A 20,316-nucleotide genomic window follows, 5' to 3' on the forward strand; every position below is an offset into this window, starting at 1 on the left:
TCACGGCGATCGCAGCGACTCCGTAATAATATGCGCCCAATCGAGACTAATAGTGCGCCCACACTGTGCTGCTGAGTGTGCCATAGTCCGAGCAGCATTCCTCGAGTCCGATTCCGAACACCGAGGCCTAGTCTTAGTTCGCTGCAGAGTTCTCAGTCTGAGTGGCGATAAAAAACGATTTTTTAAAAAACCGAAATGCGTGGTCTGCGACAGTTATCCAACGCTGTGAGACCAGCGGCGGCGTTGCGGCGGCACAGCGGCAGCTCTTCCGCGGCGGCGAATTTCGATCTCGGCGGAGTGTTCGTGCCCATACCCACTCCGTACCTGAGAAACGGAGACGTCGACTACGGGGCGCTTGCTTACAATTTCGAACGATGGGAAAAAATACCGTTCAGAGGTGACCTACAGACTATACATAAACATATATTGTTATCATTTTATTGTTTATCGACAAAGTATTATCTAAAACCATTTGAGCGAAATAATTATTCGAAATTCGCGGTCTCTATCAACGATACATTCATGTAAAGCTGTTGCTGATTAGCTGTGAGTGGCGATAGTTTTGATGAACCGGTACCGAGAGTAGAGATAAAAAAAAATTCCCGTTCTTCTGCCTTTCGGGTGTATTATCGTCACCGTGACAATTATACTTGTATACTATTATTATTATGACGTTCACCTCACTCGATGATACGGATAGAATGTCACAGATGATTGAAGGTTTTACGAAACAAAAAAATATGCGATGCACGTGGTTGGACAATTGTAACAGTCAAAAATCGAATTCGATGTCTTTTTTTTTGGAAATTGTTCACATGTAGATTTGGTATGTCTGTTCGCTGTAGTTATAGATTCTGAGCTGATAGATGAATGTATCGATCTGCTACAATGGCGTGTTTGTGTACGCGATAAGTAGTCGAAATAATGCTTACATGTTTGACTTCAGTAACTTCTTTGGTGGGAAAATAAATCTAGTTGGTGTGTTTGGAGGGCGAAAATTGAAATTTTAAGAAGTTTCCACAAACTTTGAGAAAAAAAACTAAAGATAAACGAGGAAAAAAAGGTTTGGCGAATTTGATTTTCTTTTTTCGGTGTAACTTAAAATAATATAATCGTTGATACATAATTATTTTCACCGAGCGTTTATAGTTAGCATTTTATATGATCCGTAAAATTTTGAAAGTATTTCGACTCTTTTCTTATTTATTGCCGTTAGAAATTTTTGACTTTTATTAGTTTTTTTTATTGTTATCGTAGATAAAATTATTTTTGCTCGGTCAAACAACATGAAAATCTAATACAAGATTCCTTATATTCATAAGTTTTTATAATTGGAATTCGAAAATATTAAAGTTACGTATGCACGCGTTTTTATGAGAATTTTAAGTTCAATTGTTGACAAAATTTATCAAAATTACAAAAAATTGCAATTATTTTGTAGTTAAAAAAATATTTAATTTTTAATTTTTATAGCCAATAGCTAAGGATTGAAAGAAGGTTTCTCGTGAGCAGTCCGTACTGTAAGTAAGAAATCTAAAAGCTTTTGTTTATAAAAATTCTTTTAAGAGCAATGGTTTTATAAAACGTTCTTATTAATATAGACTGTCTTCGGCTCAGAATTGTGTTTTGTATACATATGTATTTTATCGATTAATTCAGATTCAACACATCCATTAAAGTGACTCACTCAACACCCATTTACTGTACAGCGGTGCGGTATCCACTTGCCCACATTTGTAATGCTTATAACGATTCTTATAAGACGCATAATACATAAAACAATTAAGGAATATTATTGTTATATATTATTTTTGTTAAGTATGTACTAGATAAAAAGTATATTTGAAGGTCACGTGGGCGACTGGCATATACCTATCTAAATAATTTTGCCGATTTTAATAGTTTAAATGCAGCACATCGAATACTTAAAATATAAAATTGATTCATAACACGAAGCTAATGTGTGAAATAAAAAGTTAGTGCCTTAATTTAAATAATAATACAAAATTCTCGAAAAATATATTAATATCTATATTATGCATTTACGTCTTCTTGTCATTCGAAAGATAATGAGGTACCTACAACAATACATTTAGTTAATAATTAACTATATTTATGTTTGCCTATTTAATATTTTACTAGACAATATGAGTGGCCCATTTATACTTGGGTATTATAATCGTCCTCGAGTGACGACGAGTGTAATATTGTTTCAGTCAAAACAATTAAATATGACTAATAAATAGTAACAACCATATTATTATTATTATTATTATTACGTTTACCGTGTGTGAAGAACTTAGTTCCGTTACGATTACGACGCCGGCGTGAAGAGCAAAATATTGTAAATGTAAAACGTTTTGATACATTTTGAAAGTGTATTATGTAATTTAATATGATACGTAAAATGCAGGTTAAAATGGGTAGGTAATTGAATTTAAATAAATTCAACAATAAAACAAATGTGCACTTAATGCGCACAAATATAATATAATGTCACGTATGTAGGCTCATTTGTTTTAAGTTTATTTACGTTAAACGTTTCACTATATTATGGTTTTCTTTGTGATTTCAATTTGTTATCTTCAACGTACTTCAAAGTAAAATATTATTGAGTTTACTATAGATATTGAACAAAACACATTGAACAAACACATAAACCATAGAATTATAAAATAAAATATATGCCTACGCGTTATGTAATAGTGATATAATGGGTGTAGACAATATTCATATTTTATAGTCAACTTTGTTGAATAAAAGCATAATAAAAATGTATATTATCAAAAACTCAATTTTTTTGTGAGAATTACATTAAATTTAGATTTAATAATGAGTAGCCCATTCGAAGCTCGAAGGATACAATTGCGATTTGTCACCAGTTCCAAAAACAATGTGTTCTAAAATGGTGGATTAAAAGAAATAATGATATTATGTAATAGAAAATATTACTTAATACATTATTTAATTTCTCAAAAATTAGGTTTGTATAAAAAACATTATCGCGATATAGGTAGTATTGCAGATGAAAAATAATTGTAGTTCATGATTAGCCCCACTTAGTTTTATACAGCAACTTTCTTGTACATCATTATACAGAAACCATTTTCTTTTCGTACTATTGTACGTCCAACTTGATTCTATGCCATCAATAAGAGAGATAAAAGTTTAAATTAAAGTTTCGTTTACAACAATAGCAAATTGCAAAACTTATTTGATAATAAATAAATAATGCATAATATGCATTATCATATTGGGTTGGTTTTAAAATGTAATTATTAATTATTTTAAAAGCACTCTATTCACTTAACCTCTGAAAAATTAATTGAAAATGGAAAATTTTTTCTATAACAACAACGGGTTTATTGTGTATATTTTGCAGTATTTGGGTGAAAAAAAATTGTACCTATAGAACATTTGAATTGAGTTTCAATAGTGTAAAAACCAATTACTCATAATGTTATATTTTCAGGTTACTGTGTGGGTGGATCCAACGGTGAAGGACCATATTTAAAAGCCGAAGAAAAATTAGAAATGGTGTCCAAAATTCGATCCATGATCGGAAAAGACAAATTACTGATTGCTGGGACAACTTGTGAATGTAAGATGAAAATGTATAATAATAATAGTATTATATTATCTTATAGTGATTCTCGTTGAACCTAAAAATACCACAGTTCAGGCGATTATGATTTTAGCCCTTAAATGTAAATGATATCCAATCGAAATCAATTCCAAAACTTTTGAGAAAGAATAAACTATATTATTCGACTAATTTATTTCAAAGCATTATAGGAAATATCGTGTTTAAATCACATGTGCGACGAGGATACGTAGTATAGCTTCCCAAACATATTATGTAGTACTTTATTTTTAGGTAAAAAGAGAAAAGGAAAAAAAAAGGCTGTAATATACCAATATACCTATACTTATACCTATACCTATACCTATACCTACTTGAATATTGTAAAAAAAATCATAGACGTGTACGATTCAAAATACAAGAATAATTCATAAATAATATGAAATTTTCATCAAGTTTCAAAAGTTTAATTGATTGTATTTGTATAGCAACTAAATTGACGTGCGACCTTAGTAAAGCCGCGGCTGAAGTTGGAGCAGACGGCGTTTTGGTGATGAGTCCCTTCTACTTCAAAACCAGAATGACGGTACGTAACATTATAATGCCCATGTATAATACAATATTATAATTTTTTTTTTCTTCTAGCATTTTGTAATATTTTGTAATATTTTTAGTATCATATATATCATCTAATATGTTTAATTTGATTAAAGAGATGATTAAAAAAAAAAAAAATACATCCCTAAATTAAAATACCGCTCAGAACGACCAGCAATTGAAAAGGTTCAGTGTTGAATGGAAAAAAATTTTAACTGAACCCGTATACAGGGTGTTTCGCCGTCGTTGTTTTCTTCCATGACGTTTTTGTATTAAAAATTTTTAAATATTCAGATTCTTGGAAGTGTTCACCATGCGTTAGAGATTTGCGATCATTAAAATTCATAGTTTTGCTTACCGAGAATCTTGAAAGATTGAGCCCCAGTTTCGTTGAGTTGATTAATATAAATATTTTAAAAGTCGCAGAACCCCTAATTTCCATAATGTGTCCAATGGACACTGTCCATGTATAATGTATGGCACAGTGGATTTAGGCAGAATCCACGTGCAGCGGGATAGACATGTGCGCATAGCATATTATAATAGATAGTGAGTGGGAGGGCGGACGAGGACAAACACGACGAAACATCCTGTATGCGAGCAGGTACCTACGTGTTTATTAAAAAAATAAATAATAATGATAATAGTAAGTATAATATATTATTTAGAATATTAATCAACAATAAGATAATTACAACTCAGTCGTGATCATTTTTATCCTTCCGTCACAACATCATAAAATGTCACGGAAGAGTATTTATACGTTTCAATATAAATGTCATATAATACATTAAAATTTAAAATCAGCAATTGTATATTATATGCGTACACATAGATACACCATAATATCGGGATCTAGGACAATTCGCCGTGGTCGTTTCACTGTAGGGACATTTCGCCGGGGTGGAAAAATTGTGTATAAGCTCAAATAACATTGAATTCACCCTGTGACCATTAAATATTTTAGTCATATTCATATTTTTAAAAAATATAACAATAGCAATACATTTTTTAGACAAATATTCATAATTTAAAAATTATAATTATAATAATGGTTAAACATTATAATACATTCATAGTATATTTCGTCAAATTCATAATTTTAGAAAATATAGATAAAATAAATAAGTAAAATCCAATAATACCAATAATTATAACATATAGGTACCTACTATTATTTTGAATTTAAAGTTATTTGAGTTTATACACGATTTTTCGACCACTGTAAAATGTCCCATTTCGATTAAATCGAGTTCGATGCTGCAAACCAAAAATGCTCTTCTACCCTCCGTCGATGGTTATTAATAGAAGATTAATAATAAACAATTTTAAGAGATTATCTTCTGGGTGAATTGTTGGTGACTTTCACTTTCACATAAAAACGTGTTCTGATTGAAGCATCGGATGGGTGACCATCCGCGTTCTAGTGACAAAGCCTCACCACATAAAGGTACACACAAGTGTTCTAACCAACCATACCCTTGCCACAGTTGAAACCTAGGTACTAAATATAACAGCAAAATGGCCTATGTTGCTGAGATTTAATTGAAAAAAAAAAGACAACTTTGAAGGAAAAAATATTATCTTTTTACATGATAGAATATTCTCAGCTCGTATTTGTAGCAACCAAAATGCACAATGTTCGATTTTTGCTGAGTGTCTTTACCGAGATCTATCATTATAATACAAAACTTTTCAGGAGGACTCGTTGTACGAGCATTTCGTGTCGGTGGCCGACTCGTGTCCAGCGCCGGTCATAGTGTACAACATGGTGCCCGTGACCGGCATCGACCTCAGTGTAGAAATACTGAAGAAAATGTCCTTACACCCGAACATTGTCGGCGTTAAGGATAAGGACGTAAGCCGCCTTCGGCGTTTGAATAAAAAATGGAAATGATAATCTAAAACGACTTTACCTTTTGTTTTTTGTTTCCCGAGCAGATGGGAAAACTCGCAGCGCTGGTCAACGAAACGCGAGACCAGAGATTCCAAATCGCTGCCGGGTCGGCGAGTTATTTACTGGCCGCCATGCTCGTTGGTAAGTCGCACACGACTAACGTTGTTATTTAAAAATCGTTTTGAGAACTATTAACTCCGTTAACTTCGATTTTTTTCAATTTGTTTACTTCAAGGATGCTCGGGCGGAATAAACGGCCTGGCCGCCGTACTTGGCGAACCTTTGTGCAAGATGCACCAACTGGCGGTGGAGGGTCGGTGGCAGGAGGCTTTGGAATTGCAGAGGAAACTCGTAAATATCGATTTGTTGGTGAGTCGTTCGACACTGATTACTATTCATTAAAATACAAAATAATATTACTATATCATAAAGTGATTAAACGAGCGTACAATGGATATGACGTTTAATAATATGATTTAATTATTATGATATGATTCGATCGAAGACATGTCTGTGCACGATCTGTGGGCGGCTCGGTTGGTTGGCGATTTTCAGTTTACGTTTCGAATGTTTTTTGGCCGAGAAACAACGGTCTGCGATGTTGACCCAAATATTGCAATAGTACAATTTCACGTCTTTGCAACTATATAATAATAATTAATAAGAGGTGTTTTGTTATTAAGTCAATCAAAAACGTATATATTATTATTCTCGTATATTCGCACAGATAACGTTTTAGAAGTTACTGCGTATAGGTAAATTTTTAAATAACAATTATTAGATGCATTCTGTCTCAAATTTCCTCTATTTTCTTCATATCGGTTCGTTCAAGAGAGTGCACAGTAATGGAAAATATTATTTAATTTTATAATATGCATTATTTGATGAGTAATAACATAGAAATCCAATCCATTATTTTGTATAACACCGACCAAATATATTATTCTGCTACGTCGAGCAACAGCCGTGCAGAAGATATCAATTTAAAAATAGATTAGGTAAATATAATGTGTATTGTGTTTACTGGACGTAAATAACATGTACACATATGATGTGACAATGATAGACATTATTAAACATAAAATAAAATGTTTACATTTCTACCACTATATTATATCACTACCACAATAATGTACAATATACCTACATAAGCTAGATATTTACTAAACAGTTCAGATATATTGCGATCGATAGGTTTATTGATATCGACCGGAATAATCATATTACACTGACGAGATACTTGTTTTTAACTGGTTTTTTTTGCAGCTGATGCAAGAATGTGGACCGGCTGGTCTGAAAGCTGCGATGGAACTGTTGGGCTACAAGGGAGGTTTGTGTCGATCTCCGTTACCGCCGATCAGCGCCGAGAAAGTTGCAAAAATCAAACGGACGTTGGAAAAAGATGGATTTTTGTGATGAAAGGAAAGAAAAAAAAACCCGAACGATTTATACAGAATCATATATCATATATCTTTTTATTACAAACAAAAGTCAATACATTATTTTATACAAGTACATACAATTAATATAAGATAATTATATCGACACGTCAACTTACGATGCGACGTAAATATACATTTTTCTAAATAAATTAAATACAAAACTAATATTTTAGGAATAAACACATATTATTATATTCATAAGAAGCATTCAAAATAATTTCACTAACGGAGTAAAGGAAACCGTGAATAAAAATCATTATAAAATGTCAGCTCACCGTTTTAAAAAGTGTAGATGTTTACATTATGCTTAAAAATATTTATTATTTTTTTCGATATTTTTTGCCATGGCACGTTTAAGAGTCTGGATAATAATATTTTCAACACACTTCATTGTATAAAGGATAAGGTATACAAGAGTCATTACATTTTAATGATTCAAGAATAGGTAAGTTAAAGAGTATACGATAAAAACAATAACATTACTACAATCAATTGATCAGTAAATCAATGGTGAGATAAGTAATATGGATTTTTACTCGTTTCTGAATAAAAACAGCCTAACATTATAAAAATAATAATAAAAAAAAAAAAAACATTGGCACTAATCAATTCTGTTTTCGTTTATACAGTTTCTGACTTTCGGACGATTTGTGTTTAAAATCTTGGTAACGATGTATATAATAATAATTTAAACTTATCCGACTAAACATAAAAATATTTAAACATTGATTACTTAAGACTAATTTCTGGTACTATTATACACACAATATATCACAAACGCAACGTCGATTTTTTCTCCTCTTTCTCCAAGATTGTTAACGCTGGCTTAAACGAGGTTAACTTTGGAATCTCCACGGAGCCAAATCAAGTTCCGTCAAGATCTGTCTGCACGGGACCAACGCGTTCCTGTGTCGGAAATAAAACGGAATGAAAATAAACGTATAAAGAACGATTAAAAATGTAAAACATATTTCGTCATTACTGATAATATCAGTATTATAATATAGCAGTATGAGATATTATAAAAGTTGTGCGGTGTAATTTGCACAAAAATTGATCCAAAGTGACTGGCCGAAATTGGTTAAACTTAATTTTAATTTGCACCACACACAGATGGGAGGTATCTATCTGAGATTGTAATAATATGCACAGCAAAATTAAAATCGATGCCAAGCGCGGTGTCTGAGAGTTCAACCAACTGTCTACCGGGTATTAGGTACCAACAAGTGTGTAATATTTTTGTCCAAGAACCGACAGTAACAATAGTAACAACTAATATCGTATGAAACTGTCGAGAGTCAAATAAATTTGCCACTTTCGGGTAAATAGGTGGTACTTTAGATATTAAATTCCATTCCATCGTGGTATCCTGGAAGTTTAGAAATAACGGTTGAATAATATGGAACGTGACATGTCCTCAGCCTATTTTCACATATTATTTCAGACACACCGACGCCTGTAGGTATATGAGCATTGCTATACAAACTTACGCCTCTGTCGCAAATGGGATTTTCTAGCAGCAGACTAAGTATAGGTGCATGTATTGATTTTAATTATTTTGGCGCAAATTACAATTTCATAAATCATATTTACACGTGGGAGCAAGTTACATATTTTTATTTTGTCGCATATTGAAAATTAAATGTTTGATTGCCTGTGCGATGGTGCAAATTACTGATATTATTATATATTTTATTTTTACGCATAATAAAATGTATAAGATATCATTTCAATATAATAACTTACCCGGGGTTGATTTGCAGGAATGCGTTTCTCTGCATCGTCTGTATGTTATCGCCGGTCAAACATATGAGAGTGGACAACGAGAACCTCCTGATGACGGACAGTTGATCTGAAACCGTAACAATAACGTTTAAAACTATGTCGTCAAAGATACGCGTTTCGGTGGAGGGGGACGTGCAAGCATGATAGTAAATAATTAAATGCACAAAATGCTATCAGGTTCTATACATTGACCATATTCTACACTCCTAAGATGTTCCTTTAACTATACATTTATTTTTAATTTTTCTCAAAAATATTCTCGGTAATTTTAAAATACTCTGAATAATATTCGTTCAGAAGAATGTATTGGGGCTATGGGGGTTATTTTAAAATCATTGTAGCAATCAATAATTATTTATTAGAATTTTAAAATCTACTAAACATTTTTCTGGACTTGTTATTACTTGTATTTTAATAATATGGTCTTTGATTGTGCGTCTTGAAAATTCAAAAAAGTTTAATTTTAATACATATAATATTTAGTAGTAGGTACACTAAAATATAAATGAGCGACAAAAATTAATCTAAGTGATGACCCTGCAGTATATAATATACTATAACTTGACAGCTGCAACAATACTCGGTGAAAAAGTTTAATGCTTACCCGGTGAAAATGCTCCGGGCGATATATCGTACTCATAAAAGAATCGATCGCCTGCTTTGTAACGGAAGAATCCTTCCCCGAGGACGCATCTGAAGGAAGGAGTGGTTAGCGTTCCCGGAATAATTCTTTCGAGCATACCGCCGACCAGGTAATCGATGTCGTCGACTGTTGGATAGATTTTAACTAATCGTTCAATTCTCTGAAAATTAAATAATTTCAAGTTTCCGCGGTCATAACAGTCCTTGATTAATTATCGTCGAGAAAATTACCTCTTCGTCCATGACGTCTCTGATATCATCGAAAGTCGTAGCCTTCGGTAATCCGCATAGCGTCCTAAAGTGATTATAAGAAGGTATTCCCATGTCCCGACCGCGTTGAATGTCTTTCGCCACCAAATCCTGGCCCAGAGGTCCATTAGCTCTGAACAGCAAATCGGTAATCTAAGGAAAAAAGCCGTTGTTTTAATATTGAGTTAAACAATAAGTATTATTTTAATATTATCAAAATATTTATTTTCGACCGACGATTAGATTATTCAATTATTGAGAGTATTTAAATTTGTCGTAAACAAAATTATTAACCGTAATTATATAAAATGTTCTCGACGAAAATATATTATAATTCATAATAATTGAATTAAATCGTAAACAAAATTACAATGTTGATTATCTTAATTTGGTATATAAATCTGTGTTTAATGATCGTCTTCATTTTTATTCCCATAATACTGCATTAATATCAAGGAAGAAAATATACAAAAGAATTAAGAATCCAGGCTCATCGATAATAATAAGTTAGGTAAAATCGGTCCCCCCAAATGTGTTCCGTATATCATTAAATATTTTCTCCGTGTTAATCGACTACGTTTTTAATTTAACAAAAGAAATGTAATGATTTTTTATAACACGCATATAATCATGCATACCACCCTACACTCTACAGGAATAGTTTAATATAGTAATGAGCACGATAGCTGATAAGCTATTAATTAAATACATAATTTATTAATCGATTCCGACTCGACTGAACGTCGACTTTTGTGTGGTATTTTCGGTACAAGTTGGAATACTTATATCCTTTATTTCACGAACAGCCCAGACGAAAAAAAGTAATAAATCACAACGCCATTTTGGCAAGTACTCACTTCTTCACTGAAAAATATGTCTTGTGCTTGTTGAGGTTGTGTCGCTATACCTCTCAGGAACATATCGTAGTTACCCGGTCTTTGTATGATACCAGGCTTGTTCATCCATTCACTGAAACGTGTTGGTGCGCCACCGTTTTCGCGGTCTTCATTCACCAAGCTGAACAATTGAAAGAAAAAAAGAACAATTAGGTACTCTGCTCTTTTGTATTCGAGTAATTTATTTCACTCACTTAAAAACTGATGGCACCAGGCTGTGCAACGATCTAAATGCTCCACCGGCAAAGCTAGCCAGTGTGGACGGATTAATGTTTGAATTGTACAAATTACTATAACCTTGTTTCAGAGTGGATATACCATTTTCACGAACATAATTTTCACCTATAAATAACACGACTATTATTAGCCACAAGGTGAAAAACGACTAATTTGATGCAGTTATTAATATTTTCATAATTTTTTTTGTTTTTTATGTTTCCATAATATTAAGTTATAATACATACCGTTTATGATAATTATCGAATAATGTTTAAATTGTTATACAACTATATATTATGTATATTATGCATAGGGTATAGAGTATTATGATATATTTTTTAAATATAAAACATAATATCGTGTGGTGAAAACTTGTAATAAAGAAAGGATCAATATTTAATATCAGGTTTGAACTATTATATTTAGTTACACGTGTACCTATTCAAAAAAGTTATATGTTCCGCCTTATGTCGAAGGATTTAAATCTTAACATTTTGGTATTTTAGGGATACAATATGATAAATATGTATTTGTTGCATGAACTATTTGACAAGAAAAGTTTTGAATAAATATATAATTTTGAATTCTGCTTGAATTTAATTTAATTAATTTAGTTATGAATTTATTGTTATATATATTTTCAGTATTTATGCAATCTAAATACGTTATAATGAAAATATTTATTAACACGTCTCATTGGTTTATTGTATTCATACTGACATCGAACAAATGTATTGTCTACTATGTAATAATGCCAAAGACGATTTAATTTTATTCATTACCTATCTATGTATTGGTTTCTAACCAATAGTATGATATTAAAATGAAAAGTCACCAGTAGGGAAGTTATTAAAAGTTTAATTTGTACATAGTACTATTTATAATAAACGAGTAACACAATATTATTATTATTATTATTATTATCGTCGGTAATTGTTGCTATTATTACTATTATTAAGATGATTATTATTAGTCATCGATTTCCATATTATCACATCGTACGTATATAGTAACCAATACAATTTATGTAATCTTAAGTGTTTATTATAATGTTAATAGCTCGTTGTTCTTTTATTTTTCGCTCTTGCATACAACATTGTATAGATGTATATAAGAACGAGTAATGAACTGAAACTATACATTATGTTCACTTGTAGGTAGTGTCTTTATAGGTATAGATGGTAAGACGTTGGGGTATAATTTATCTTAGTCATATAATTATAATAAACAGTATTTGAAACTGTATATTATCTGTATAGTGTGTATTTATATTATATACTACCTATATTACTACCTATTAAACTTGAATTTTTAAATTAAATTATGCAAATTTTAAGAAAAAAATGCAATTGAACGTAAGCGTATTATTATAATATAGTACATTGTAATTTAATTTTGGATAATATTGTTTTGTCACTGCAGCAGTAAACGAGGCGCCGTCCAAACGGCGACATTGGTATATAGTTTGTGAAATTACTAGTTAAATTACCTAATAAAATTGGCAGGAACTCGTTGTACGTGATGTGCTGGATGATGGCGATAACGAACTTCCTGGCTTCCTGGTACAGTATCTCGTCGGTCCATTGCGGGTTGAGCTGCGCAAACTCTGTCGCCAAGAAGTTGTGCAACCGCAAAAGGGCCACTTGCGACACGGCCATGTCGGGATGTTGATTTACTCGTCCGTCGCCTAATCGAGACAGAAACGAAAAAAATCATAAAAAAATCATAAAACACTATATCCCTATTTTAGGCACTGATGACACTTGCCGTGTGCCTCCGAAATTATTATTAACGATACTCGCCCTCCGACGTGTGACTCGTGGTGTACGATAGGTATTAAGAACAGAGTTTTGTTTGGTGGATTATTTTTGCAGATACGAGTTTTTTTTTTTCACTCAACATTAATTTTAATTAATCGCAATAATATTGTATTGTAATTTATTATCCTGCTCGAGATTTAAGTATTTTTCACACGAATAAAAAACATGAAAACATATTCAGAACACTCGTGTCAGAATAATCTGCATTTCAAATGCGTATTCGAATAATTGTATTCAAATACAAAAAGAAGACGTATCGTAATACTTTTCCCATATACCAAAGTACTCTACGAAAAAACATTTTCTCCACGATCAAATTCAAAACATAAAAGTAAAGAAGATTTTGAGACTTCGATGAGATCGTGACATATCGATAGCTATATAGTTTGTTGCACATGCTGTAATATTGCGACGTAACTTTATTTTACCGTCGTGGTTTAAGGATAAGGAAAATTAAATTCACAAAACGTATGAAAAATACACGAGGTATCTACACGTTGTAATCCAGCCGTTTAAACTTAACCACCTTGTGTGTGGGATTTAACTATTGTGTTTATATCGTCTGTGTGAATTTATGTCATTTTTAATTGGTTACAAATTGCCTACGAACAACATAAACAAATAAGATGCCATCACTACACCGTAGCTGCTTCTGTAAGACTTGACCCGATTACTCGACCAGACTAACACACGACCACAATATTATTATATTAATGGGAAATATAAAAGATCATATTATTTTGTTTTACATACACCCTACAGTCGCCGCAACACATTATTACAATGGGGCAAATAAAATATGAATATATTATCATATAAAATGCAGTTGTATAATCGTTTCAATCGAGTTCAGTCTTCTCGAGTGGAAAAATCGATTAAAAGTTTCAATAACCAATTGCATTTTTCAGATGATTTTTTTTTTTTAATAGATCTTTCTTACCTGCTCTGTAACAGACTTCTGTGTTTGTGGCAACGTTACAGGATTGCGTGGGTGTGTTGACATTTGGCATGAACATTCGGCCGTCTCTTGTGATCTGGGCCCTCATCCTGCCCCCCCTGAACGACCTAAGGTTTCCGGCCGTCTGACCCGTTGCACCATATACGAGTGAAGCATCCAGGAAATGGGTCGTCGCTATCACCTAAGGATGGTTTTTAAAAAATCATTATTAATCGATCTATCATTGATTGAGGACTGCTTTCCACGCGCGCGATTTTCCGTGAACTGTAAAGCGTACGCACTACTCATATATTATTATAATATAGTCAAATTCGTGTCCTCCAAAATACCGTTCTTGTGTAGTATTTTTTAAATTAAATAACCTACCCACTCTTGCTTTTTGCCTTTACGTCATAATATAAATAATTATTATGCGTGATCAAAACGTATACAAATTCAAAATTGAGTATCAAACAGTAGTACCTATAGAATTCAATTTTTACAATCCCTCGATTGAAATAATTGCTATAACAATAATTGATTACAAAATAAATTAAATAACTTGTACAAGTTCGCACAAAACGTTAACTGACTGTTGAAAAGGAACAAAACTCGACATCAAATAAATATAATTAAAGTTCGAAAAATATACAGAATAATTTAATATCACTCCGTTTATATATTCGATTGTCGTTAAATAATCAAATTTAATTAACAATTCTTTAACAATTCTTATAATTTTATCGAATTTCTATCACCTTTGAGTCGGTTTACACAATAGTTACTATTATTAACTTAACCTTGTATACATTCATACAGATGTGAAGTCGAAAATATTTTCTAGAAACGATATTATAATGAATGATACATCTAAAACGGTTTTACTTTTAACAATATATACTTAACATGGGGTAAATCTAAGAGTCTTAAGGGGTCTAAGTATTACAGAAAATATATGAATAAAATAATTAACAACAAACCTTTTGTTGTGGTTTTAAGGTGCACCCAAAATCGTCCGATGATACAGTTCTCTTGGCCGGTAGACACGCAGTACCGAACCTGGAATAGAAATGATCATTGGCTGGTACGGGGATGGGGAAACAATTGGGATGTAGAGTTTCGATGGGCAACAGTTTACCGTTGCTGGCACAGCAATCGGGAGCTGAAAAATAAAACACGACATATTGTTAGTTAAAAAATACAACTGTTTCGGATAATTTCTTACGAAAAATGATTAAAAAGTTTTCTTTTTTTAAAATAAGTTTTGGCGAGACAACGGTTAACCACTATGGAAAAACTTGTAAATATGGTTTAACAATGGCAATATCAATAACTTATTACACATCAATATATAATGTGGTCTATGGATTAAGATAATGTTCGATTTTACCTCGTTCCTGAAAACTTATACAGGTAGGTACCTACATTATAATATCCGCGCTTGATGGTATTATAATAATTTCTTATTGGATATGGAAAAGAGTGTCTGATTCCGAAAAAAATAACCCTCGAGGCACGCAATATTGTGTACACTGGATATATTGTATAGTGACATGAATTATAATTTATCTATTTTGATTTTTAACTTTCCAAATCAACAATAACAGGAAGGGAACATTTCGTGACTACTACGTATATGACCAGCAACAATTATTACATTCTTATATTCACAACTTGTATTTACAACGTAATACAAAATGTTTCTATATTAAGAAAAAAATATTGTACAGCGAAAAGCGATCAATAATTTTTGTTATTTTAAATAATATCGATTTCATTATAGTTGACTAGTCAGAAATTTGTTCAGTTAATTTAAAAATAAATTAAAAGCATGATTAATGACACATTAAAGGAAATATATAAAAAAATTAACATTCATTAATGTTCTCTTTATTTACTCGTTATATTTAGCTTATTATCAATAATCGAGAATCACGCTGTATAAATAGATGGTGGATACTTAAGTATTAGGAAATAAAAAACATCAAATGGTAGACCGGGTACAATAATTTTTAGAGGTTTCGATGACTCCGAGGATAAAATGAAAAAAATGTAAAATAGCAGCATAAAAGATTTTCAAATAAAAAATGCTCGTCCATCAAAAGTTCAGAATAATAAAAATTGATCCTCAATATTTAATGTGTAGTGTTAAATGTTTATTTTGACATTTTTTATGTAATTTTTATTATTATTTATTTTATTGCGGCATGTATATTTTATAATATTTAACAAATTCAACAGACTATTTAATATGTAGGTAATATAATATCGAATTAACTACATTTTTAAGTGTTTGTAAATACCTACTTATAATTAGATTCCACTTGGTGTTTAGCAAATGCCATTAAATTATTTCCTAAATAAACAATAATAAGTCATTATTATTTTTTTTTCAGCCATGTCAACAATAAGTTACACGATAATGCACTTAGAATCTTCGAATGACTCGCGTGAATCGTCGAGTATGCGGTAGATAAGTCAGTTATTTTAAGTCAAAGAAGAAACGTTAACTGCACATAGTTATTGCCATCAAGGCACTGAGTGGTTTTCACTTTTTCACTAATCGTTTTAGACAGGTCACAGGTACTTCATCAGAAAACGCATAGATATATGGAATTTTTATTCGCAACCTCTGCGATTTGCCTAATTGTATGCGTTTCAATAATTATGAACGTCTGCTGCCCGAAGAGTGCGCCTTGAAGTTTTCTTCCATTTATAAATTATACATACATTTTATACGAAAACTCGGCCGGCCATGTTTAGGATTTTTTTTATATTTACGTAATATTATAATTGATAATCTACTATTTAGTATGTACTCAATACAACCACATTATCTAGTCCTGAAAGTACAAAAGCAATTGTAACAATATAACGGGTAAACGGGAAGGTCACCGTATATTATAATTGTCGACGTACAACAGACGCGCGAAGACGTACCCATACTATATTATTATTTTATATTGTTCTAGTGTCCTACTCGCAAAACAGGTTCCGACGAAAAAATACATCGTCTGCAAAATTATAGTTAGGCAAATTAATTAAGCTGAATTTTAGTTACATAAAATAAAATCCACGCATTTACTTTTTAACGAGAATACCAGCAAATCGAAAACAATTACCCACTGAAAACTGTTAACATTCAATGCAACACAATCGCATATCTTTTGACTTAGGTACGTGAAATCATAAATCACGGTATATAACGTGGTCAATCATAATCAATCACACGACGTTATAGACGAAAATAAAATATTTTGTAAATGCAACAATTATCGAAACGCGTCCGTGTCGACACACATCCGGTGTTGCACATATACAACGGTGAGGAACTCACTCACAACCATCCCGCAGGAGAACATAATAACATGTTATCGCGGCTCGTAATAATTAATAATAATAATAGTAATAATTGTCGATAACTGCACATAACTGCATCGAAGGTCGAGTTCGTGCATTTTTGGGCTCTCAAAAATATCCTAGGATCACGTGGTCTGTGCCCCGTACGGGTCGGAAAAACCGAACATGATGCTTATTTCATATCCGACTGTTCACGACATTCGCCGAACGCGATGGGCGATAGCGGATTTCTATTTCTGACAAGACGTATACAGCGGCGTGATGAGTCCGTCAACCGGGACTGATTCGCCGTTTCCGGCCGTGTGACTCGGCACAAAACGATGGGCGTTTTCCGAGCTCACTCGTATTATTATTATTATTATTATTATACACATTATATAACGCGTTCCCATCGAGCGCCTACACACGAGCGATTTTCAAAGTCAATACAGAGCCGACCCGCGTCGCAATGGGTGCCGGATAAGGCGAGAGGGGGACCCTATACATGTATATAATACTATCGAGAGAGAAAACGCACATTCGGCGTGTAATGTAAGACGGCGGCGGCGGTGGCTATGCCAATGAAATATTTTTATTATTATTATATTAATCATTATAGGGCATATTATGCGTCTGTATAATGGACTACTCGTTAGTTACGACTTATACTTCGGAACGTTTCGTGCTTTTCACCGCAGAGGTAAACAATAATAATATAATGATTATATCGTATGTCATATTTTTTATTATAATTTCTACGCCGTCCGAGAGTGTCCGACAGTCGTTTTTAATAATATACAATATATTGTATTGTGTACGACAATAGGTGAAAACGACATCGCTTCGTTAGCGAAAACGATCACGAGCGAGACGATAATTATAACAATATATATTAAAATATTATGGGTACCATTGCAGTTGTGCTCGTGTAGGTACATGCGCAAACGAACGGTTATATAGTTACGTAATAAATATCACTGTTGTTCAATCGCTGCTGGTCGTACTTAGAATGGGCTTAGTTTATTCGGACGTCGTCATTGACGGCGATAGCAATAATAACAATGCCTATTTACTGAAATCCAGTGGAAATATTAGAAAATATTTGTTATGTTTTTCTCCCCCCCCCCCCAAGCTCATCCCGAGTCATCTCGTTATACTCTTTCTCGTCGTCAGTTGGAATGAACGGTCGCGTGAAAATTAATAAATTCAAAACCGCGATGAGATATTTTTTATACGTATACACACTCATTAGTACGATGTTGGCAGTATATTAACCCTTGAATTCGAATCACGCGGCTTATCGTAATGACAACCCATCAAACGCATAATATATATAGGAAACAGTATGTCCATAGACTATTATAATATTGTGTCCACAACTTACTGTAGTCTGCAAGGTCGAAGACCGTCGGTTGTGTCTCAGACACAGGTAAATGATTTTTTTTTTCTACCTTTTCTGTGTTCCGACTGCGTCCTATCGTATAGTAAGGTAAGCGTTAAATACACCTCCCGATTAAACCTCTTCTACCATTCCAGTGTTACAAGTAGGATAGTTATATTATTTTTTTCGACTAATTTTAGGTTCCAATTGCGTCTGATAGATTATTCGTAATATTTGTGATTATTTTGTCAGTGATATTCAAAAAATAATACAAAAATAAACACAAATCAGTCAAAATGTATACGTGCAAAATATATTAATCAATAAGAGTACTAACTGGTCATGAGATACAATTTTCGTAAGCTCATCTAGTGACAACCAAATCGCACACCGTCATATGGGCCAAATAAATATGCGTACTTAAAGCTTACCTTCTATCGTACAATAGGACGCAATTGAAACACAGAAAAGGTAGGAAAAAAATCGTTTGCCTATCTGACTTGCGGACGCAATCGAAACACTGAAAAGGTACAACAGGTTGAAACGCTGCGCAATCGAACGACGCCGTGCAAGGTACCAATAGTACATTAGTACCGTATGCATCGTGCAAGTGATAACACTTTGACCAATGACCATCAGTCTTAGTTGAACGCAACGACACACTAAAGAGATGCGATAAAAAGTTTATCATCGTAAGAATGGTAATCATCATCGCGTTAATAAAATAACAATAATTGTACGATGTTTTTATAATGTCGAATTGTTGATTATTGGAGAATAAAATATTGTCATTAAGGCTGTGTTCGGGGAGATATTTACGGATAAAGGTGATAATTTACGTGACTCTACGATAGGTAGCTATAGAACAACGACAATATTACTATATTGTTCTCCAGGTTGGCAGTTGGTCGCAGCCGGTTGGCGTACCTTATTCGAATCGTCTACAGCTACCTACATGCTTAATTAACATTAAACAATAAAATTATGAAGTCGTGTAATGCACATACGTGGCAATAAACATTATATTGCCTATTGCCATTGAGTTTTTATCTATACTCAAAGCCTAATATTATTACTATTGTGCACATGTTTTCTAATATTCGCAGATTCGATAGTGCAGTTATGTTCGATAATAATATAATATTAATTATTATTATTACGTGTCTGCGAATCCGTAACTATACAGGCTGCGGGGTGGCAACCGAAAACGACTCGCCGGAGGGCTGAACGATATCATATCGAATAATATATTCGAGAAAAAAAACTACTGTTACTAAATCCCGTTTCTAAACGACCGTCATCGCACATATTGTTATAATATTATTAAAATGTAATGAATTAAATTCGATATTGATATACACCTACTATAATATTATAATCGTCGTTGTATAAGCCACGGACCGGGCGAAAGCCACTGGACAGTAACTAATGACGTAATCCGATTAAACGCCTACCTGTAATGCGGTTATTAATTAATATACGTATATAGGTACACAGTTCTAGAATATCACATAATGTTATATTGGTAT

The 20,316-nt window shown here is 32.7% G+C and overlaps 2 protein-coding genes across 4 annotated transcripts in view; one reads left to right on the forward strand and one right to left on the reverse strand.

The window, feature by feature from the left end:
• Positions 1-7,882, forward strand: LOC111034104 (4-hydroxy-2-oxoglutarate aldolase, mitochondrial-like). 3 transcript variants are annotated; one of them, XM_022315137.1, is made up of 7 exons: positions 1-397; positions 3,473-3,601; positions 4,072-4,169; positions 5,880-6,038; positions 6,122-6,218; positions 6,313-6,446; positions 7,344-7,882. In XM_022315137.1, exons 1-7 carry the CDS (start codon positions 196-198, stop codon positions 7,491-7,493), a joined length of 969 nt encoding a protein of 322 aa, XP_022170829.1. In that variant the 5' UTR covers positions 1-195; the 3' UTR covers positions 7,494-7,882. The 3 variants fall into 3 exon arrangements, with proteins under 3 accessions (XP_022170829.1, XP_022170831.1, XP_022170830.1); XM_022315139.1 differs by lacking the exon at positions 1-397 and adding an exon at positions 2,297-2,423; XM_022315138.1 differs by lacking the exon at positions 1-397 and adding an exon at positions 2,911-2,983.
• LOC111034102 (peroxidase-like) overlaps positions 7,539-20,316 on the reverse strand; it is a 44,553-nt gene continuing 31,775 nt past the window's right edge. Inside the window, exons 5-13 of the mRNA XM_022315136.1 lie at positions 15,048-15,229; positions 14,071-14,269; positions 12,800-12,997; positions 11,286-11,433; positions 11,053-11,212; positions 10,178-10,348; positions 9,909-10,107; positions 9,266-9,371; positions 7,539-8,425 (exon numbers count right to left, since the gene is read on the reverse strand). Of these exons, the coding sequence (XP_022170828.1) occupies positions 8,356-8,425; positions 9,266-9,371; positions 9,909-10,107; positions 10,178-10,348; positions 11,053-11,212; positions 11,286-11,433; positions 12,800-12,997; positions 14,071-14,269; positions 15,048-15,229 (1,433 nt within the window). The 3' untranslated portion in view covers positions 7,539-8,355. The remainder of the gene's footprint in view (positions 8,426-9,265; positions 9,372-9,908; positions 10,108-10,177; positions 10,349-11,052; positions 11,213-11,285; positions 11,434-12,799; positions 12,998-14,070; positions 14,270-15,047; positions 15,230-20,316) is intronic.

This window comes from Myzus persicae, unplaced genomic scaffold, assembly GCF_001856785.1.
Source record: "Myzus persicae strain clone G006 unplaced genomic scaffold, MPER_G0061.0, whole genome shotgun sequence".
Lineage (NCBI taxonomy): Eukaryota > Metazoa > Arthropoda > Insecta > Hemiptera > Aphididae > Myzus > Myzus persicae.

Excerpts from the sequence above, each read along its gene's own strand:
- LOC111034104 (XM_022315137.1), top strand. The coding sequence starts at position 196 with ATGCGTGGTCTGCGACAGTTATCCAACGCTGTGAGACCAGCGGCGGCG. Across the intron at positions 398-3,472 it reads GGAAAAAATACCGTTCAGAG|GTTACTGTGTGGGTGGATCC; the intron begins GTGACCTACAGA and ends TTATATTTTCAG. Across the intron at positions 6,219-6,312 it reads ACTGGCCGCCATGCTCGTTG|GATGCTCGGGCGGAATAAAC; the intron begins GTAAGTCGCACA and ends GTTTACTTCAAG.